Here is a 24,105-nt window from a genome sequence, read left to right as displayed (position 1 = left end):
GTTAATCCAAATGTCACTGAGCTTTATGGCGGCATCCGTATTTTATGATCCGTTCAGTTCTTTGTCACCTGGTGTGTTGTCACACACAACTGTTTATATTCCTCTGTGTGTGTGTGTGTGTGTGTGTGTATGTGTGTGTGCCGTGCGTGTTTGCCACCAGTCAGTGTGTGAGTGCCGTGTGTGTGTGTGTGTGTGTATGTGTGTGTGTCAGTGCGTGTGTGTCAGTCTCTACAGGTGACACGCGTACGCACACACACTCTCTCTCTCTGTCAGTCTCTCTTAGCCACACACACGCGCGCGCCTACACTGACACACACACACACACACACACAATCACACATACACACACACGCCCGTGCAATTGTTTTGCGGGCCCGGCGAAATTGGCAAGCACTGACTGGAATGGAATGTGTACATGCAATGTGTATCATGGTGAGAGACGAGCCCGGCCTCCAGTGTCGCTTGACGCAATCTGTCTGCCGTCTTAGAAAGCGGTGATTGTCAATGTAAGCTGGTATTGCCAAGGATTAAAGACAGTGTAATGCAACGCTCAAAGTTTTGCACGCACACACGTCTAATATCACTTACAGTGAAAAGACGTTAAACTAAAAAACGAACGAACGAACGAACACACACACACATGAGCGGGTACATGCATACAGGTGATGAGCGCCGGGCACACACACACACGCGCACGCGCACACACTGAAACACACACACACACACACACACAGTCTCATTACCCCATTTTAGACCCTTTCTTTTCTTAGAAATCTAGCTTTTCATGAATTTTAAACAGACATGCGTCGTGGAGAAAGAAAAAAGAAAAAAGGAACAAACTAGTAAAAAGGTCACACATTACTCCTTGGTTGTGAGCTAATCCGTAACGTACCAGACAATACTGGCGTAGCTTTAGGCTCACACACACACACTCTTCTTGGAAGTACAGTTTGCAGAAGTTTGGGTGGATATAGTAAATGGGAAACTGGATACATAAAGTCAGGACAAACCAATGGTTTTGACTGAACTGTAAGGAAGCACTGGAATGTGCTCATTTCAAGGACTGGTGTACCCTGAGAGAGAGAGATAGTGTGTGTGTGTGTGTGTGTGTATGTGTTGCTGAACTTTATCTCCAATGTAAAATCGGTTTCTATTAATATGTTGGAGACAACTCCATGCAGATGGTAATCACAACTTCACAACAAACAGGAAGGAATGACCTAATAATAATCACTACTGGAAATTCTTTTGTTGGGCTGTAACATCCTGCCCAGGTGATCCAAATTCTTGGAGAGAGGTGCCAATTACAACAACGAACAAGTTGTTACAAGTGCAGTGAGTCACAATACATTCAGTGACGATTCAAAAGGCAAATAACAACGCTCATAAGCAAATAACAATCTTGAACACAACTGACGAACCCGCCAGATGCCGGCTTCATTAGCCTGATCATCAAGTGATGTCTGATGTAATTCACAATGCAAAGAAATAATTATGTATGTTGATGAGTCAATGATCCCTTACTTTGGGTACAATATAGGTCCAAGCCATTCATAAGGGGTAAACCAGTGAGACTCAGATACAACGATCTCGCGTCTTTTTGATCTGTTTGTCGTTCACGTTAAATTTGGCCGTATGCAAGTGCTCGAGATGGGCAATAACTCAACTTGGGTCAGTTTAGACTGGGGGGAAGGGGAGGGGGAGGGGGGGGGGGGGGGGACAACCAAAAACAAAATAATAGCAAAAAACAACAGAATCAAGCATACCATTTCCCATATTTCTATATATAAAAAAAAAAAAAGATGTTTAAGAATGACAACTGCTGCAGCAAAATAGACATGTAATAGAGCTGCAATCTACTCTTTGTTTCAGTGCGTATTCCAGTGTCAACCAGGTGTGAAAGATAAGATTCTGGCAGTGTTGGTCAGGAAACTCAAGAAACACTCTCGAAGACACATCCTTGAAAAATGTATATGACACTTTATTGTGTGGTATCAGTCTTCTCATTTCAGGTCTTAGAACACTCAACTCTGGGTAGCTCCTGGCCATGGGCTGACAATCCGGAACCCTAAAACTAAGGCCCCTGCCTGCCTCCCAGTTGGCAGTTCGTAACAGTAACAACTTCACACAACAGCTTGTCAATTATTAATGCAGCCTTTGTGTGTTCATTATGTACCCTGTTTCATCCAGACACATAGTCATAAATATTTGATTATTTTCCAAATTTCCTGTTCATTCACACCACACAGACACATGTAGATTAAAATACTTCCTTTATTCATTCAAACGTCAGAAGAGGGTGCAATAGAGAAGGCTATGCGGCTCCCACAGAACCAGTAAGACAAATCACAGCAATGTCGGTTCCAACCTGTTTCCAACTCCCAAAGAAAAGAAACCACCACATTGACTGAAATGTGTGCTGTATGGTAAACATTATGCACATACAACATGTTCTCTGAAAGTCTGTTTCTCTGAAAGGTTACAACATCCACACACATGTTCAAAGTAAAAGAATCATAATATCGAGAACATATCAATACATATCATGTAAAGAACACATACAATACATTTAACACATGCATTGGAGATTACATGATTCAAACTATTGTGTGCACAGTTCACTAACACACATGGCAACCATGAGTAGGGAGTAATGTTAATCTGTTTATGTGTGTTGCATGCAAGGTAGATGTGAACATAAACATGTATACAAATAAAAATGCATCATATCCAAATGAGACTTTTACAATTCTGCTGTGACACATGGTTAAAGTTCAGAATCAAACCAGTTTTCACTGTCAATATCTGAACAGTTTCATGAGTCAAAAGGATAAAATGCATGATGCACTGGTTAAAATCTGATCCAACAATGGAAAAAGTTATGGGTAACTTCAAACCTGATAAGAAACAAGATGCTTTTTTTCTATCTCCACCATCAAACCCAGTCACAGTTAGTGCTTTTGGTGTCTCCCTACAGCTCTCTTCTATAACATCTGAGCCTTAAGAAAAAAAAAAAATGATGATACCAAGAAACCATAGGTGGGAGTAACTGGTTTTTTTTTTGGTTTTTTTTAAAATAATTTTTATTATTACACTGAAAATATTGCAGCTAGCTTCCCAGGGACTGCCTGGTGGGGTGCTAACTTAAAAAACAAATGAATGAAAATGAATAAAGAATTGCCAAAAAGGAAATTTGTCTAATCATGTGCATGTACTCCAACTTGTGAGAAACTGATAATCCAAAGACTTCAGTAGCTGAGCCGACACTTCCCAACAAGTGACCGACTGACAGTGTTGTGTTGATTAATTCAGTGTTTTAATGTTCAGTGTGTGGGTGATCTAGACAAACATGCAGGTGTGTCAGGAGTCTGTGCTCTAAGGAAGAAAAGAAAAAAGGAAAATGCAAAAAAACGAAACAAAACAAAAATACACACACACACACACAAAACAACAACCACTACCCCAAAACCAGCTTTGCTAGTGGTATACTGGTTGTGTTGTTACCATGCACTGATACAGTGATTCTGTTTTTGGTAGGCAGCAGTTCTAAAGTTTACTGTTATCTACTGGTGGGTTTTTAAATGTGTGGCCATTTTCACCCTGCCATTTAGACAGGCATACTCCGTTTTGCGGTTGTTGTTTTTTGGGTTTTTTTGAAGGGGGGGTAGTGGGGTTGGAGTCCAGGAACGTTTGTTTCCATAACCCACCACACATCAACATACATTACAGGATTCTCAACATGTGTATTGATATTCTGCATTTATATTCAACACAGAGGGGGGGATTCAGGCACAAGCAGGTCTCCACCTTAACCCATCGGGTACAGACAGAATTCAAACCCAGGACCTTCAGACTGGAAATCTAGAGCACTGACAACTTGACTATCATGCCCATTTCTTATGATCATTATCTATAATTGTCATGTTTATAATATTATGATCGTTTTATTAAATGACATACAACTGATGAGATATGTGCCTGACTATACAGAGCTCTATAAAATAAAAATGTACAATTTTGATAGTAGCAGGGGTTATGCTTATTCCCCTCCTAAACCCCACCCCCTAATAAAACAAAACAAAAAACCATCCACGTTACTGGCAACTGGGATAGAAAGGAAAAAGGATGTTTTTTTCCCCTCCACACAGACTGGAATGTTAAGTGCCACACAAAATTTGTAATGAAATTCAATGAAAAGGTTCTGAAATACATATGGCGGCATTCACCTATTTCATCAAACATATTCACAGCATAACCATCTGGAGAGAGAGAAACACATAGAAGTCCATTTTTTTTCACTTCTCTTTTGTGTTAGGGAAATAATACAATGACATGTTTAAAATCAACCCTAAGGTATAAGCTAAGCAAGGTGCCACTACTTTAGCTGTTCTTTGGTCAATTCATTTTTGTGCAACAAATCAGTCTGACACACTGAAATGTCCCTCTCATTTATACACAAGTTTGTGACATTCATAAATGACTGATGTGGCTAAAACGTTGCTCAGCAAACATGTCAATTTTTTCCCCCCAAGTGGCTTCATCTGTTTTCAGACCCAAACTGATGGTACACCATCAGACATCCCCAAGACAATTTCAAAAGAAAAAGTCCATACCTCTAAACGAGTCCAGGTCCAAAGAGGAGGTGGGGCACTAATTACCAAACACGTATGGAACAAGCACAGAAACATTTCCTTCGGAACAATCAGGTGTACGACTTCAAGCCAACGATGTTTGAGTTCAAGGCTCCTCATTAGCTTGCTCATAGAACAAAAGAATGAAACAAACTCTTGACATTCCAAGCACTTCTCACCAGCTTGCACACGCAAGAGATAAAGAAGTATGCGAGAACAAATTCTGACATCCAGAAAAGTTGGAAGTTTCTGAGACTGTTCATCCACACCTATTGCTGACCTGTGTGCAAGCAACTGAGAAATGTTCACCACAGGCTTGAACTTGATGCCATGTGGCCCCATCTTTACCAAGGAGTTAAACATGTTACTATTTCTTTCTGTCGCAATCAGTACATGAAAGATTGTCTCACTAACCAGATCCACTTTTTCTCCCCCCCCCCCCTCTGCAAATAAAACTCTGCATGAGCTTCCAAAATAAAATATATACAGCAAAGTGTGGGCAGATGCAGCTGACAGAAAAAAAGCTGAAAAGCGTGGACATAGTTTCAAAACATCACCAGAAGATTATCCACAAGTGGCGGCAATGTAACAGTTGAGCTCATGTACAGATATACATACAAAATTTATTTCTCATGACTGAGCATTTACTCCATGCACACGCAAAACATTTTGCCACATGCACATTGCCTGCCTTGAATGATGAAATCAAGCTTCAGGCAAACCCTCAAGACCCACCCATAAATAACAGTCATCTGAAGAATGCTCTGCTTTTGTTACGCAGAGAAAAGGCAACCGACCAACAAGGTGTTACGAAAGATTTCAACCCACTTCCTTTCATACCATTTTCTACATTCTCTGCATGATCACAATACAAATGACATGTGACTGAAATGTATGATCACCAATATTAAATGACGATGGTTTTTGCTTTTTCTTTCTTCCATTATACATCATCCAGAATATCATAGTAAGCTGACAGGCATTATAAATCTTCAAAATTGGAAGACAAAAAATACATAATTCATTAATACACAGCATTTTAAAAAAAAAGGAAAAGGAAAAGAAAACAAAAGAAACATCTCCTGAAAAGTCTGGTTTCATCTCCCTCAGATACTACACAATGAACAACCAGACATACGCTAGTCGGCTGATAACAGGGAAGTGACTTCAAACCAGGCAACAGTGCTTGCAATCCAGGCAACTTCTGCTGGTCCCACCCTTGATTCTCACCAGACATACAGACTGATCCTCCCCATTTCCTTCCTTCCTTCTCTTCTACACCACCTCTCCAGCCATCAAGAGTGTGGCAGATTCACTTGTGCATTATCATCAGCTGCAACAGTGGACGGAAATGCCCAAGTGGCACATTCTCACATCAGATCCAAACCTATCAAGAACGATGACTGGTTATCATCATCATCATTATAACTGTTGCTTACAGCTCAGCCAATCACAAAGGGCCACCACCAGCTGGTCAAGAAAACCTTAGAAATAGAAACGAAAAATCACAAACATCATTGTGAGCACATACACTTAGAATCCACCTGCCCAGTCTTTTGGATTTAGGTGACAACAAACATCCTTGTGAGCACTTCCGACTTCAATTCCACTTGCCTAGACTTTTGGTTTTAGGCGTAATCTTTTGGAATGGAGCATCAATAAATTACAGTGTTTGTTCGTCATCCTTTTGACAGCACCAACAGCTGAAAATCACAGTGAAAATGTTACCCTAGCCTGGAATGTGCAAGCCTCCACCAAAGACAGATTTGATAAAAGTGGCTTGGAGCCATTCTTAAAACAGCTGTTAAGAGTTTCTGTAGACCTTATTACAATTATCATCACTGTGGCTTTTTGCACAGCTGACTGCAAAGTGCCACTCTGTTGAGTCTGGCTCAATATCATCAAGAATGCTTTGGGAAACACAATAATGAACAAAAGTAGACAGAAGCATTTTTACTCATTATCTATACTCTAAAACCAAGTTTCTTGAGTTGATACGTCATCAGGATCTGTATCCTCACAATTATACATATGAACTGGCATATTATATGGCCAGTTTTACAACTCAGACTATTTTTTCTTTCTTTTTTTTCATCAAGGCAAGTATTTCGGGAAAACACAAAGTGACAAACACAGCTGTCAGGAAATCTTTGGAATATGCTCACAAAAATTAAATACACGAAAAAAAAAAAAGTGTGATATACACAGCTGTAGGTATCCACAGGTATTTGAAATATGCTCACAAACTCTAAATAACTGAAAAGTCATACATAAATGAAAAAGTATTTTAACACTAACAAAACCTAAGCATCATGTCATAATCGATCAGAAAAAACACACACAAAAAATCTTTCATTAGAGAAAGCAGAGTGTTCAAATAAACAGAATCAAGAACAACCACACACAAATCATCCTGCATAACTAACACACATGCAACAAAAAAAAAACCACCAAAAATACACATCCGAAAAACTCAGACACACAGTTGTTGTAATCTCTACAAGTACAGGGTCTACAGATCAAATTGTTCAACCAGCAACCAAAGGCATGAAATTCACAGCACACTGTAAAAAAAAAAAAAAAAGCATGAAAAGCAAAATTCACATGGCTACAACTGACCAAGAGACAGGCACACCAAAAAGCACTGTGGAGAACTCACACTGGAAGAGGTAAGAAACCCAGCCAAGTAAAACACCCGCATAATACAACTCATCCCTGCAGTTAAGTCAACACAAGGGGACTACTATGCCCCGTGAAGTGTACAACGGAACTCAGCCCAGCTGTATGTACATTAGTGTCTGCAGTGTATATGTATATATAATCTCTGAATCCACCAAGGCTTCCTGATTGCACCTGCTCCATGTCACAGCATTATCTACAGGTAAAACACACCATCAATTAAAACAAAAAACCAAAATCCAGCTACCACTGTACGTACAATGAATTAAAAAAAAAGCAAAAAAAAAAAGCTATGGAGCTACTTCCTGAAAAGGCATTAAAAAACACACAAAAACAAAAACCACTGCAGAGTTGGTGGTGGGCACACGTCAGAAGCCTCCCCCCCCCCCTCCCCTGGGAGAGAACTGCTCGGAAGGACACAGAAAATGAAGCTGACCTCAAGAGGCAATCTATACCTTTTTCAACACTCAAGCTTCAGGCCTGTAACGTTCTGTTCTGCCATCCACTGCTGCTGGAGGAAGCTCACACACTGTAACTGGGTTTCCTTCTACGAGCTGTCACTCTGCGCTGTGCCCCTTGTCTAATCTCTTGCCAACTCTTGACACAGTGTCTCATCTCCTGGCAGTGTGCCAACTCAGCTGATCAACTGAGGTAATTCCAAGGAGTCCGTGTTTGAAAGTTAACCCATTTACTGCTGCTAATAAGTATGCTCATCAGTGAAGGCTGTGATAAAACCCAGCTTCCAGGTCTGGATGTAAAGTCACCATTCTTCATATGGACTTCTTCCAGTTTGGGAATGCATTACGTTTGTTCAGCAAAATCAATTACACCATTTGAATGCAAACAAAAAGAAATAGATGTCATTTAAACTGAAAGCACACTGATCTCATTTCACCAAGCTTCAGCAGTCAAGGGGTTAACACAACTGAGCACTGCTCCCGTAATAGTAAAAACACTCAGTTCAAACATTCTGCATCACAATCTACAATTAAACATGCAAATGTTCTACAGCTACTAAAAAACACACTCACAATCATTTCCATCAAATTCAAACAAGACAGGATAAAACACACAAAAGATCATACGCAAGTTGAAAGATCTGGCAACTTTCACACTCACAATCATTTCCATCAAATTCAAACAAGACAGGATAAAACACACAAAAGATCATACGCAAGTTGAAAGATCTGGCAACTTTAACCCCACTGTATTTGAGACATGAGCGTTATTTTTTTGAATCACTTTGGTTGAATACAAAATCAATTATTCATCTGACTGATTTTTGTATTTGTTTTTTTTTTGGGGGGGTACAATACTGAATAATGATTTTCAGAATTACTGTAGATCTCAGTTCCCATGAAAAATATCAGATTCAGTTTATAAATTTGTCAGTTAGCATAAAACTGCATCAATCACAAAATTCAGGTAGTCAGTTTGAAGGTGACAGAGTATTTTATTTTTGACTGGAACATCAGTAGCTGATGGTTTGAACGCAGAAGGGTCAAAACAATGCTTGTTCATAAGTTTCATCAATCCTCTCTCATCTGCAGATATTCAAGCAAACCCATTTATCGACAAATGAAGTGAACAGATACTTTTGACAGTAAAATATTGAATATTGAATAGTCTATACCATAAAACTGACTAGTCCTAAAATGTCAATTAAAAAAAAAGAAAAAAAAAAAAGAGGAAAAAACCCAACCAAAAAACCAACACTAACAGTAATATCAATATAATCCTACCAACCAGTCCTAAAATGTTATTAAGAAAAAAAAAAAAAAGAAGAAAAAAAAAGAAGAAAATACTAAATCCTTAAAATAAAAAAAAAGGCAGCAAAATCAATACAATCATACCAACCAGCCCTGTAACATAAAAAACACTGTAACTAACACAACGACACCATCGAACCCCCCTAATAAATGAACCCCCATTCATTCGCCACCCACCTCAATCACAACATACTACGACTATCACCTCTTGGCGGTGCTCCTCCCCCAAAAGCCACTGATGCTGACGTGGCTCGTCATCTGCCGCCCCCAAACAGAAAGTTGAGGACGTAGTCCAGGGTGCGGGGGTCTTTCAGGATGGCCATGTGCTCCGCCCCTTTCAGGACCAGGTGTTTGACCGGCGCCTTCTGCTTGGCCTCCCACCCGAGGAACGCCTCCAGGCTGCGGATGTTGACTGTCCCGTCCCCGTCGTCGGGGATCGTATCAGGGTACGTGTCTGGGAACCCCCCGGACTTGAACTTCAAAACTCCTGGTGTCGGCAGTCCGTACCCGTGCACGCCATGCACCTCCACTTGTGGGGCTTGTAAATCTGTGGATGAGTCACACACACACAAAAAAAAAAAATCAATATATATATTGCTAATAGCTGTAGAATAAACCGCAACAATCCAGTGCCTAAAAAGACCCATGAAGTAAAAGATTTATACTGCTGCTGCTACTGCTGAATGATCTCCCCCAAACCACAACATAATCACAATGATACTGTGTCCTCACCAGAGGTGCTGCATCGGGCAATACAATCACCGCTGCAACACAATCGTCCAGTCTACAATCAGATTTCTTGCATTTCAGTTGATGGCCACAGCAGCTCAATGTTTAAGTCCTTGGACTCTTTAATCTGAGATTTAACCCTGGTATCGGCATCATCTGCTGGACTGAGGGTGTGGAATTGGGAGGTCGGCCCCAACTCTTTGTCTCCCTACTCACCAATGATCAGGTCCTTGGTGTCCTGCCACAACATGAAGCCGTCAGTGTAGTTGATGTCCTTGAACAGCTGCTGATAGTCACTGACGGTGTAGTTGCGGTGCTCAGTGATGACCAGGACCTCGGAGGAGTTCCACAGGCGGGTGGAGGGCATCAGCCAGGCGGTGCTGGGCATGGCGCGCTGCTCAGGGCGCACCGTCAGGGGGCTCACCACGATCACCCCCAGAGAGTCCCCTGTCACCACACACACACACACACTGCACTGTCTGTTTTCACCTGCACAGGGCTGACCACAAACACCCAAAGAGCACCCCCTAACACCACATACACACACACAGCATTGATTGTCTTCACTGACAGGGGGCTCACCACAAACACCCACAGAACATGCCCTAACATTACATACACACACTGTATTGTATGCCTTCACCTGCATGGGGCTCACCACAAACACCCCTACAGAGACCCCTGTCACCACACACACACTGTATTGTATGCCTTCACCTCTATGGAGCTCACCACAAACACAAACACCCCTATAGAGGCCCCTGTCACCACACACACACTGTACTGTATGCCTTCACCTATATGGAGCTCACCACAAACACAAACACCCCTATAGAGGCCCCTGTCACCACACACATACTGTATTGTATGCCTTCACCTATATGGAGCTCACCACAAACACCCCTATAGAGGCCCCTGTCACCACACACACACTGTATTGTATGCCTTCACCTATATGGAGCTCACCACAAAACCCCTTTAGAGGCCCCTGTCACCACACACACACTGTATTGTATGCCTTCACCTATATGGAGCTCACCACAAAACCCCTTTAGAGGCCCCTGTCACCACACACACACTGTATTGTATGCCTTCACCTATATGGAGCTCACCACAAAACCCCTTTAGAGGCCCCTGTCACCACACACACACTGTATTGTATACCTTCACCTATATGGAGCTCACCACAAACACCCCTTTAGAGGCCCCTGTCACCACACACACACTGTATTGTATACCTTCACCTATATGGAGCTCACCACAAACACCCCTTTAGAGGCCCCTGTCACCACACACACACTGTATTGTATACCTTCACCTATATGGAGCTCACCACAAACACCCCTATAGAGGCCCCTGTCACCATACACAAACTATATTGTATGTCTTCAATTGCATGGGGCTCACCACAAACACCTCTATAGAGGCCCCTGTCACCACACACACACTGTATTGTATGCCTTCACCTGCATGGGGCTCACCACAAACACCCCTATAGAGGCCCCTGTCACCAGACACACACTGTATTGTATGCCTTCACCTGTATGGGGCTCACCACAAACACCCCTATAGAGGCCCCTGTCACCACACACACACTGTATTGTATGCCTTCACCTATATGGAGCTCACCACAAACACCCCTATAGAGGCCCCTGTCACCACACACACACTGTATTGTATGCCTTCACCTATATGGAGCTCACCACAAACACCCCTATAGAGGCCCCTGTCACCATACACACACTGTATTGTATGCCTTCACCTATATGGAGCTCACCACAAACACCCCTATAGAGGCCCCTGTCACCACACACACACTGTATTGTATGCCTTCACCTATATGGAGCTCACCACAAACACCCCTTTAGAGGCCCCTGTCACCACACACACACTGTATTGTATGCCTTCACCTATATGGAGCTCACCACAAACACCCCTATAGAGGCCCCTGTCACCATACACAAACTATATTGTATGTCTTCAATTGCATGGGGCTCACCACAAACACCCCTATAGAGGCCCCTGTCACCACACACACACTGTACTGTATGCCTTCACCTGCATGGAGCTCACCACAAACACCCCTATAGAGGCCCCTGTCACCAGACACACACTGTATTGTATGCCTTCACCTGCATGGGGCTCACCACAAACACCCCTATAGAGTCCCCTGTCACCATACACACACTGTATTGTATGCCTTCACCTATACGGAGCTCACCACAAACACCCCTAAAGAGGCCCCTGTCACCACACACACTGTATTGTATACTTTCACCTGCATGGGGCTCACCACAAACACCCCTATAGAGGCCCCTGTCACCACACACACACTGTATTGTATACCTTCACCTATATGGAGCTCACCACAAACACCCCTATAGAGGCCCCTGTCACCATACACACACTGTATCGTATGCCTTCACCTATATGGAGCTCACCACAAACACCCCTATAGAGGCCCCTGTCACCACACACACACTGTATTGTATGCCTTCACCTATATGGAGCTCACCACAAACACCCCTATAGAGGCCCCTGTCACCACACACACACTGTATTGTATGCCTTCACCTATATGGAGCTCACCATAAACACCCCTATAGAGGCCCCTGTCACCACACACACACTGTATTGTGTACCTTCACCTATATGGAGCTCACCACAAACACCCCTATAGAGGCCCCTGTCACCAGACACACACTGTATTGTATGCCTTCACCTGCATGGGGCTCACCACAAACACCCCTATAGAGTCCCCTGTCACCACACACACACTGTATTGTGTACCTTCACCTATATGGAGCTCACCACAAACACCCCTATAGAGGCCCCTGTCACCACACACACACTGTATTGTATGCCTTCACCTATATGGAGCTCACCACAAAACCCCTTTAGAGGCCCCTGTCACCACACACATACTGTATTGTATGCCTTCACCTATATGGAGCTCACCACAAACACCCCTATAGAGGCCCCTGTCACCACACACACACTGTATTGTATGCCTTCACCTATATGGAGCTCACCACAAAACCCCTTTAGAGGCCCCTGTCACCACACACACACTGTATTGTATACCTTCACCTGTATGGAGCTCACCACAAACACCCCTTTAGAGGCCCCTGTCACCACACACACACTGTATTGTATACCTTCACCTATATGGAGCTCACCACAAACACCCCTATACAGGCCCCTGTCACCATACACAAACTATATTGTATGTCTTCAATTGCATGGGGCTCACCACAAACACCTCTATAGAGGCCCCTGTCACCACACACACACTGTATTGTATGCCTTCACCTCTATGGAGCTCACCACAAACACAAACACCCCTATAGAGGCCCCTGTCACCACACACACACTGTACTGTATGCCTTCACCTATATGGAGCTCACCACAAACACAAACACCCCTATAGAGGCCCCTGTCACCACACACATACTGTATTGTATGCCTTCACCTATATGGAGCTCACCACAAACACCCCTATAGAGGCTCCTGTCACCATACACACACTGTATTGTATGCCTTCACCTATATGGAGCTCACCACAAACACCCCTATAGAGGCCCCTGTCACCATACACACACTGTATTGTATGCCTTCACCTACATGGAGCTCACCACAAACACCCCTATAGAGGCCCCTGTCACCATACACACACTGTACTGTATGCCTTCACCTATATGGAGCTCACCACAAACACCTCTATAGAGGCCCCTGTCACCACACACACTACTGTATTGTATACCTTCACCTGCATGGGGCTCACCACAAACACCCCTATAGAGGCCCCTGTCACCATACACAAACTATATTGTATGTCTTCAATTGCATGGGGCTCACCACAAACACCTCTATAGAGGCCCCTGTCACCACACACACACTGTATTGTATACCTTCACCTGCATGGGGCTCACCACAAACACCCCCATAGAGGCCCCTGTCACCACACACACACACACTGTATTGTATGTCTTCACCTACATGAATTCTTTATCTCTCTCTTTTTATGTTTGAATGTATGGTTGTATGTATGTATGTATGTATGCACAGTGTTCATGTAGTTTGTGCACTTTGGCGTGTACGTGTAACATTGTTGTAATGCGAGTCATGTAGAAGATTGCTGGTTTGTCAAACAGTAGCTCGACCAGGACAGAGTGCAATATAAATAAGTGATCCATCAATATCATCATCATGTAAGGGAGGGGGGCCCCACCTGAGGTCATGAGACGGATGGGCTTGACGGCCCCAGCCCACACGCCGGCCAGAGCAATGTGGGCCCGGATGTACTTGTTCTTCCAGGCCAGGGGCATGTGGTTGTAGAAGTAGAGCATGACCGGGTTGCCCATGGAGTGCGCCACCATCACCATGGGGCTGTTCCCGTTCTCCACATACGTGTCCTCAATCAGCCTGGTCAGGTTCTTGTAGAAGTCGCCCAGCTCGTCTGTTGGCAGAGGGGAGGGGGAAAACATCTGACCTTCTGGTAATGTATGAATATTGCATTGCACTGCACTGCATTGCATTGCATTGTAGTGTAGTGTAGTGTAGTGTAGTGAACTGTATTACTATTTTACCACAACAGATCTCTCTCTGTGAAATTCAGGCCTGCTCTCCTTGGGGAGAGCACATCGCCACAGAGCAGCGCCACCATTTTTTTTCCTCTTCAGTTTTCTTTCTGCAAATGCATGTTTTGCTATTCCTGACACTGGAATTGGAATGGATGCACTGCATGTTCACTGACTGAGTGGGTCCCTGGGACATACTACAAATAGTCAGGAACGAACACATAAAAAAAAGAGTAAAAACAACATGTCAGAGCTTCAGTCTGCATGGGTGCAGCAATGCAGATGTGACAAAAAATTCACAGCATTAGAGTGACCATCTGAACGTAGTCTGAGACCCCAAGCAATCATGGTAAAAGATTCCCAAGAACATGAGGTCCTTAACAACTGATGAAAAACCCCAAAACAAAACAAAAAAAACAAAAAAACAGATGTACAGGATATCTATCATTATTAAACAATATTCCTAGATCACATAATCATTAAACACTACACTTCTTCATTACAAGAAGAAGCACAGAATAGTAGATGCTAAAAAAGGAGGCTAAAATGCTAAAAAAAAAAATTAAAAAAAAAGAAAACCCCCCAAAAACCCAAAATAAACCCAACAAAAAACGAAATGTGTTAATCTATTCTTGACTTCAGTTCATTAAATACAGGTATGTTTAAAATGTTTGTTTCTCTGGAACAATAAGATAAAATTACTAATTGGTCACTCAAAAACCTAAGCACTGCATCACATTCATCATTCATTAAACGTGCCAAGTCAAATGTCCATGCTCAGCAAACACAACGACAACATGGAGATAATCTCAAGAAAGCCAACCCAAATGACCAAGGCTGCACCCCCTAAAACGGAGTATGGCTGCCTACACGGCAGGGTGAAAACGGTCATACACGTAAAAGCCTGCTCGTGTACACACAAGTGAACGTGGGAGTTGCAGCCCATGAATGAAGAAAAAGAAGAGAAGACGACGACCAAGGCTGCAAACACCACATTTGTCAAAAGCACACACACACACACACACACACACACACACACACAATCTTTCTTACTGGGTGCTCTCCTGAAGTCGTAGGGCGCTCCCTTGATGTTGACGTTGCGGGTGTAGTTGTGGGCCACCAGCATTTCCACCAGGGTGTAGAAATAGGCCACTGGAGAGAAAGCTAATCATCATACACTGTCACCCATGTTGCTAATATTATGACCACTGTCAGCACATTCAAACTCTATTATTATTTACTGCCTTCATTAGCAACACATCATACAACTGAGATGACCTATCACACACTGACACAACCAGGCCACTGAAATAAGCTGTTTTAACCAGTGTCACTGAAACGACCATGGTCATACACTCATGCTCTGCTGTTTACTTATTTATTGTTACTGTTTATTTATTACTTACTGTTATCTTATTTATTTATTTATTTTTTAAAATATTTTTTAAATTTTTTATTTATTTATTTTTTTTAGTTATTATTTATTTATTTATTTGTGTAAGCTTATCTATTATTTATTCACCTTTTTTTCTTTTTCTTTTTTTCCCTCAAGGCCTGACTAAGCGTGTTGGGTTACGCTGCTGGTCAGGCATCTGCTTGGCAGATGTGGTGTAGCGTATATGGATTCGTCCGAACGCAGTGACGCCTCCTTGAGCTACTGAAACTGAAACTGTTTACTGCCTTTATCCCAGCTCTGATAACACACAGTTTATTTGATAAACACAACTGTGGCAAAAATGCAATGTACACCAATCCCTGTTTTTCAAAACAGAGACCTACTTCATAAACACTGGTATTATAATAATTACCATACAAACAATGGTATTATGATTACCATCCAGCGAGGTTTCATTCCAGTATCACTTATGGCAGCTGAGAAAATGCCAAAAGTGGAAGTTTTCCACATCTATTCACACACACTGACAAACACACAGACAAATGAGACTGGATGAATACATATGTGTGGGTCAAATAGAATTTTCATTACATTCACACTGCATCACACAACAATACCGTTCAATTAAAATTTAGACAAAAATGAAAACATACTCTCAAAGACGCTCTCATTCCTGCGTGTGAAACTGTGTGAGCATTTCCAACTGCAATGACGCTGAAATAGTACTCTTACTGGACAGGCGCAATAGCCGAATGGTTAAAGCGTTGGACTTTCAATCTGAGGGTCATGGGTTCAAATCATGACGGCACCTGGTGGGTAAAGGGTGGAGGTTTTTACGATCTCCCAGGTCAACATATGTGCAGACCGGCTAGTGCCTGAACCCCCTTCGTGTGTATACGCAAGCAGATTAAGTACGCACGTTAAAGATCCTGTAATCCATGTCAGCGTTTGGTGGGTTATGGAAACAAGAACATACCCAGCATGAACACCCCCGAAAGCGGAGTATGGCTGCCTACGTGGCAGGTTAAAATCGGTCATACACGTAAAAGCCCACTCGCGTATATACAAGTGAATGTGGGAGTTGCAGCCCACAAACGCAGAAGAAGAAGTACTCTTACTAAGTCACTGTAACTATAATTAATACACTGTTTACTGGTTCTGTCTATGGGAATTAAAATCATGACATCAGTAAACGATGCAAAGCTCATGCTTATATTTCAAAATAAGGCTAGCAGTAGCACAGCCAGAAAAAAACTCACATGAAGGCACATCATGACTGAGCCTGTCCGGATCTAGCCACTCCACTGTCTGCGTCTCACCAAAACTGTCAATGCGGATGTCCACGCCTTCTGCATTGTGTGAAGTATGGGTGGTGCGATTGTAGCGTAGCCTTTCAAAGCCACCACAGAAAAGACAAAAACCAAAACCAATAAATAAACAGTGAGCAAACAGATAAAACAAAAAGTAAACACACTTAAGGAATCTGAACCAGTTCCAATGTCCACAGCTGTGTCATAATAGGGAAAACTCTCAGCTGATAAATGACCTTAGACTCAGTGATGTGAGTATGGGGACAAACACATTCATTCCATTATGGGATGTAACTATCTTCAGAACCAGTATCAACACACACATACAGACACACACAGTCCCAGTACACAGGCCAACTGTTCACTTCTAGGACAAACTCAGTTACTTTCAGTTTCAGTTCAGATGGTAGCAGGTTACAATAAACTTGATTCCACACAAATGTGTTTGCCAGGTTTATCTAATACCACTGCCATCGCTGAGATCAAACGTCTCATGCTCTGACCTTTGTATAGGCTAGGAGTACTTGTGCATGTTATCAAGGGTCTCTAATACTATATATATAGTATATTATTCAACAGACACTCCATAATTTTTTTATAACTAGGACTTTCAGTCAAGTCTTTATTAGACAATTCAGTCCAGCTTCCAAAACAGGGTTCTGTATCTTCCAATTATCTTAATCATATATGTTTCAAAATTTCAGAATTACTTTAGGATAGAACACATTCTTTCTATTGTTATATGTATCATTATGTCACTATGTGGTAAAGTATCCTATTGTATGTATACTGATACATTTTTATGTTACCTGTTATTACTGGCATGACTGCAAAATAATTATCCATTACTTAGGACATAATAAAATTCTTGCATCTAAACCATATCATGCTCTTAATAGTCCAGCTGATTGCTAGAGTAATTTCCTGGGCTGAAAATCTGTCGGAAATAAAACAACAACAACAAAAAAAACAAAACAAACCCTCCATAAATCAGGTAAAAAAGAATCTAAAAAGTAGTCAACATTGTCAAAATGATAATTATAACTCAGACTCAAAAGTTAGTTTCCTTGATCAAAAAGGAGGAGTTTGTATTATACTCCATGTTTGGTGATACATATACTATGTCAAAAAAGTTAGTTTCCTTGATCAAAAAGGAGGAGTTTGTATTATACTCCATGTTTGGTGATACATATACTATGTCAAACTCTATTGCATCAGTTTGACACGGTAAGTATATGTATCACCAAACATGGAGTATAAAATAAAGAGAGTAAATCAAATAAAAAGCAACCACATTCGCTTCTTTCACTTTCAGGCACTGAAAAATCAAGCCGTCACAGAGGAACAGTCTTCATGGAGCCAGCTGTGACATGCTTGTACCTGACATAAATCATATGCCAACCCTGGCAATCCACTGGCACACTGAACTGTACCTCAAGCATGGTTCATTCAAGTTTTAATCACAGTTCATTATAAATTTTTAAAGATATTCAAAACGCTATTAAGGCCAAAAATGTAAAACCATTGCATCACATTCACAGGCCCAGATGAAATAAATGTATGTTATTTTGAGTGCCCTGTAAAATAAATCAACCATCATCTATCAGTATCACACAGATGAAAACAGTAATTTCACTCTGAAAGATAATTTGGGATTTAAAATTTTTTTTACCTTATTTTAAAATTCAAACTGATGTGCAACATTCTGCTGCTCTGCATTATTATCACTGACAGAAACCTTTTTTTCCCATTCAAGAGATCAAAAAGGAAATTTTCTTTCTAAAATTACGTTTAAATAACATACTTAACATGACCCACTAGTGCAGACTCCGGCAGGGGTCTGATTCCTGTCCTGTGCAAACTACTACCCGCCTATGCGGAGAAAACAGAAGTAGCTACGGCCGATAACCTCCTGGAGTAGGCTACCTCCCCTGCATCAAAACTTTTACAAACCTGTGTCACTTTGCTCTAAAAACCAGTAAGAACCCTGTAGGAGGAGTTTGTATTATACTCCATGACACCAAACAAGTACTTAAAAGAAAGACTCTGGGTCAGAAAGTAAAGCCGATTCCTCTTGTCTGTACTGTGGCAGTGAAGTGTGCGTGATGCCCTGAGCTGTGTAACTCACTTCATGTTGTCCACAAAGCAGTCGATGGGGACAGGTGCCAACTCCTCCAGGTCCAGCCAGATGTTGTAATACTCTGCCGTCTTCTGGGAACAGTAGAAATGAGGCACAGTGGGACGATCCAGTTTGGCAAACAGCTGACTCCCGCCATCGCCAGGTACTGTTGAGGCATAACCATCACCTTGAGGTCACTGGTACATCACTGCTCTTATATTCTATGCACAGTTATATTTCTATAAATTTAAAGGGGGAAAAAAAGCTATCTTAAGTGATAAACAGTATGTCTGTGGTATTGGTAAGCAAGTTTGTGGTACTTATCTTTTACTTGCTTTGATTAAATCAAGAAATGTTATCAGAAAGAAAATTTGTTTGCAATCTTACATTAAGATACAATGCAATCAATGCCCTCTGTCCAAAGAGAAATGATCGAAGTGAAGTTTCATTGTGTAGCAGTCACCTTCTCAATCAATTAGGCTGAAAAAAAAAGAAAAGAAAAAAAAGAAGAAAAGAATTATACCCGCAGTTAAGCAGTATGTTCTTAGAACCTGGATATATATCAACTTTCCCTCTACAAAATGAGTACAGAGAAACAACTGTGCAATACTTCCATAGTTTTAACTGATACAGTGATAGGCAATGGAGTTCAGACAGTGAAGACAAAGAGGACAGCTTGTTTAATTCATAGAATTCAGTGTTCCATCTTACTAATGGGTATAACTTTAGGAGTGGGAGTTTATCGGTGAAAATTTTGCTTTCTAATTCTAGGCAATGGGACGTGAAAACACCAGTAAATGATGACTCTTAATACTGGCAAAAACTCACTCAGTCACTGTTTTCTGCAAGGTATTCTGACAGTGTAGTTATTCTTCCACTGGGTTTTCTACTGTTTGAATCATTTTGGACTGTAAATCCTGATCCCAGTTATCATAAAGTTTTCTTGAATGTAAACCTTGAAGAAAAAAGAGTTTTTCAATATGAATGCGAATAACCAAGATTAAGTTAGATTCTATAGCTTGTGTATACACAGATAAGGATTTGTGAAACTGACAGTGATAGTTATGTGAATTAAAGTAAAACTTTTTCTGTTTAAACTATTGCCAAAAGTACTGAAACTGATTAGGAAAAGTTGATTTATAGAAACTGAAATCAATGCCAATAAGAATTAAGATGCAATGCAACAGAACAAATATATATATACCTGATGTGTACACACACATGAACACACACACTCTCTCTCTCCCCCACACTGAGCAGAGACAGAAACATACACAGATGCAGAAACATACAACAATAATACACTTACACAGAAATATTACAGAATGAATACTCAATGAATGGTGACATTGTGCTATTGCAATTATTTTGGATAAAAATAGTCGGGTTTCTGTCCAACTTCCTTGTAGCTGTACTGTAAACGCTGCCATCTGTATGGTGCACCTCATCAACATTAAAGATAAGAGTACAAGGAAATGTCATTGTTACAAACTATGCTTTCAAAAAAAGTTTTCAAGTCCTTGTACAATCAGATTTCCTTTAATCCTTGTGTAATTTCATTTTATTTTGGCACTGTGAATAATATAATAACCAACCCAGTGTGGATAAATGCACCCTACTGCATATTATATATCAATATTCTATAAATCAACATAATTTCATCAGTTCACGACTTGCTGCTGGTTGATCATAGAATCTGACAGATGTCTACATCAAACAGAAACAGGGTATTAATATTAATGGGGCAAGAGAAGTGAGATGCTAAAGACCCAACTGTCCAAGATTTAAGCTACATTCAATACACGCATGAACCAATAAAGTAACTGTTCTTTTTTTTTTCTTGTAATAAAAATAACACTACCAAGCAGAACAGCTTTATATATTAATTTTACTACTGTGACCTTAAGTTTAACCACTGTTTATCAAATGGTTTTAATTCTGACTGTAACTTGTGTAAGTGTAACTGATCATTGTACAGGGTTCAATGACAACAGGCTGAAAAACCAAAACTCTTATGAGTATCTCATCCAATCATCTGTACTTAACCTATACATATTTGTCATATGCATTCTATTTGTCATATGAATTCTATCAGTAATATATAATTTAACTCAAAAAGGCTATTGAGAAAATACCTTGTCTGATTTAAATGGCAACATGGAGGCTTGAAGTTTAACATAATAACAGTCATGATAAATGAACACATACATGTGGCTTTATGCCCACATTCTACAACCATACCTACCTCTCCTCCTTCTAGTTCTAACGTCTACTCGAAAAACATAATAAAACTGCGAAAAGCAGAACTAGGTATAGAATAAATAAACCTAAAAAAACAGTTCCACGAGAACTGACTTTCAAAACTCCATTAAAAACTCGTCACATTGATGGCTGATACAGTCACTGATACTAGTGATAGGCGACTGGCAAGAGCCGATATGCGCAAATCAGTCTCCTGGACGCGATCAGAGAATGCGTAACATCGATGACCTTCACTCACAAATGCACACACACACACACACACACAAACCACACATTGTCACAATGTCCCAGATAACGCTCCCAACCCTTGTACCTTCCAGTTCCATCCACCTGGCAACTGACCGACTTATTGTCTTTGACTGGCAGTTCTGATTTTGTGGCATTCGGGCAAAGAAATCTATTTTGGATCATATGCAGACAAAAAAACATTCATCATTCGAGATCTCACCCAATATTACTGGATACTTCGGTTGCTTCGCCGATGTCAGGCAAAACAAAAGGACGAAAAGTACGCTGGTGCTACTGAACGCCATTTTGTGTACAACTGTTGAGGCAGGGCTCATGATAATGATCTGATTGGTGGTGTGATCAACTCGACTTTTTAGCGGAAGACGGGGCAAAGGGATGCTATAAATAGCTCTAGCCCTGTTTGTTAGAAGGACCAATCAAGTCGAAGAACCAAACTGACGCGGAGTTGGTGACATAATCATGTGTTATATAACACAATTCACTTAATATATTTACTTTTTATCATTTAGATAGATGAAATTAAGGGAAAGGGAGAGATTAATCATTACTTAATTCTTACAATCTGTACATGTTTGTAAAAGAAATTAACAGATTCCGGTGAATAGATATCAGCTTCATGATCACGTGATTGAATTGTCTGTTTTGTCAAGTGCAATTGACCTTCAATGGGTTCTTTTGTACCTAACTTTGCGCACTCGAAAGTTCTGGAAGGAATGACGAAGCATCAGCAACAAGATATTCAACATAAATAACACCGATTAGAGTGAGCCATAGACACAAGAATGAGATATTAGTGTCTATGAGTGAGTGAAAGATGTGCGTTGCTGTTTATTTGTGCGCACGCTCAAACAGCCGTTGTCACAGATGAACTCACTCGTGTGATTTTCATGTGACGAGAAGGGAGCCACGTGGCTACCAACATGACATGATATAATCAATAGAACAACAACACTTGGCCTTGTGTGTGTGTGTGTGTGTGTGTGTGTGTAGTGCACTCACTCTTTTTTGTTTGTTTGTTGTTGTTTTTTGCCTAAATTATTGGACATATTTTGATCTTTAGACTGAGTGGTTCATCATGTTGAAGCTGCATCAAAATAAGTTGAGTTTCTCCTTCACTGATGGAATTTTTTTTGTTGCAGTTGGTATTAGTGGTCCATTGTCACAGAGTCTCTCTCTCTTTCTGTGTGTGTGTGTGTGTGTGTGTGTGTGTACATGTGTTAACATATTGTGTATGTTCTTGTGTGTGTGTATGTGTGTGTGTGTGTGTGTGTGTTCATGTTTACTGAGTTGAATGCAGTTTCCACTCTCAGGTAAAGGGTCTGAATAGCTGGTAGGAATCATTGACCTTCACCTTGGTTCAGTGCAAAAACAAAAACAAAACAACAAACAGAAAGAAACAAAACAGAAAACAACAACAACAACAACACACACACACACACACACACACACCACCACCACCACCACCAATTTTCATAACAGAAAGTGTGCACTCAGCTTTAAACACTTGATCTTTACCCCTGAATACTAGAAATGTATATATATATATATATATATATATATATATATATATATGTGTGTGTGTGTGTGTGTGTGTGTCGTTGGATCTTAGGAATAGGTCAAATTCCCCACAAAACGGCTCAGTATGGGGGGTTTGTCAAACTCAAAGTATCTCAAACAACATGGTTTGGTCACATTGTACCTAGCTACATAGGTATGCAGTGTGCAGCATGTTGGATGTGACAAACTGAGTGTAAATTTTTACAGTTGCACACTCACTTTTATAGTCTGCACAATGTCATGACACATAATGGAGACACTGATGCCTCATGGAAACAGCTGTTGTAGGCCTCAGAAATATTTGTGAAGTGACTCTGTGTGTGTGTGTGTGTGTGTGTGTGTGTGTGTGAGAGAGAGAGAGAGAGAGGAGGGGGAAGACAGACACAGAAAAGTTGATGTTCTTGGTTCAGTTCTTGAAACAATGAAAGAATGAAATTTAAGGGAGAATGGTAACATGATGGAGGTAGGAAGTGATGAAGAGAAAGAGTGAGAGACACAGACAGAGACACAGAGAGAAAGGGAGAGGTGAGAGAGAGTCCACTCAACGTTTCCCCCCATTTGAATGGCATGCACGTGAGCTTTGCAAAGAAATACTCTTTATTTATAACTGTGACTGTGTGAGTGTTTGCTTGTTTCCAGCTCTCTTGGATGAATGTGATTGGAAATTTATGAAGTATCCAGCAAAAGATGAAGAAACCTGAGTATTTCCAGTCATGGAAACAGGTGCATGTGGGAGCTGACGTTCAATTAGACAGAAGCTGCAGTCTTTCTCTGAGAATATGACAATCAGAAATAGCAGATCTAAAAAATATACAATCCTCCAC

The 24,105-nt window shown here is 41.1% G+C and overlaps 1 protein-coding gene across 1 annotated transcript; it reads right to left on the bottom strand.

Moving 5' to 3' along the window:
- Positions 1-3,078: 3,078 nt before the first annotated feature.
- LOC143300753 (lysosomal phospholipase A and acyltransferase-like) lies at positions 3,079-22,021 on the bottom strand. Its single transcript, XM_076614662.1, has 7 exons — positions 21,924-22,021; positions 19,223-19,379; positions 17,044-17,174; positions 15,442-15,540; positions 14,040-14,267; positions 10,025-10,255; positions 3,079-9,626 (listed from the first exon to the last, which is right to left on the bottom strand). Exons 1-7 carry the CDS (start codon positions 22,006-22,008, stop codon positions 9,334-9,336), a joined length of 1,224 nt encoding a protein of 407 aa, XP_076470777.1. The 5' UTR covers positions 22,009-22,021; the 3' UTR covers positions 3,079-9,333.
- Positions 22,022-24,105: the final 2,084 nt, after the last annotated feature.

This window comes from Babylonia areolata, chromosome 26 (genome assembly GCF_041734735.1).
Source record: "Babylonia areolata isolate BAREFJ2019XMU chromosome 26, ASM4173473v1, whole genome shotgun sequence".
In the NCBI taxonomy this organism is placed as follows: Eukaryota; Metazoa; Mollusca; class Gastropoda; order Neogastropoda; family Buccinidae; genus Babylonia; species Babylonia areolata.
The sequence above is the reverse complement of the archived record's forward strand: the minus strand, read 5'-3'. Positions and strand labels throughout refer to the sequence as shown.

Bases quoted from the DNA above. Each gene is read 5' to 3' on its own strand.
- LOC143300753 (XM_076614662.1), bottom strand. From the start codon at position 22,008: ATGGCGTTCAGTAGCACCAGCGTACTTTTCGTCCTTTTGTTTTGCCTG. The intron at 17,175-19,222 runs GTGAGTTACACA...TGGCTTTGAAAG, and splicing joins TGCTTTGTGGACAACATGAA to GCTACGCTACAATCGCACCA. The intron at 15,541-17,043 runs GTGAGTTTTTTT...CTTTCTCTCCAG, and splicing joins CAGTCATGATGTGCCTTCAT to TGGCCTATTTCTACACCCTG.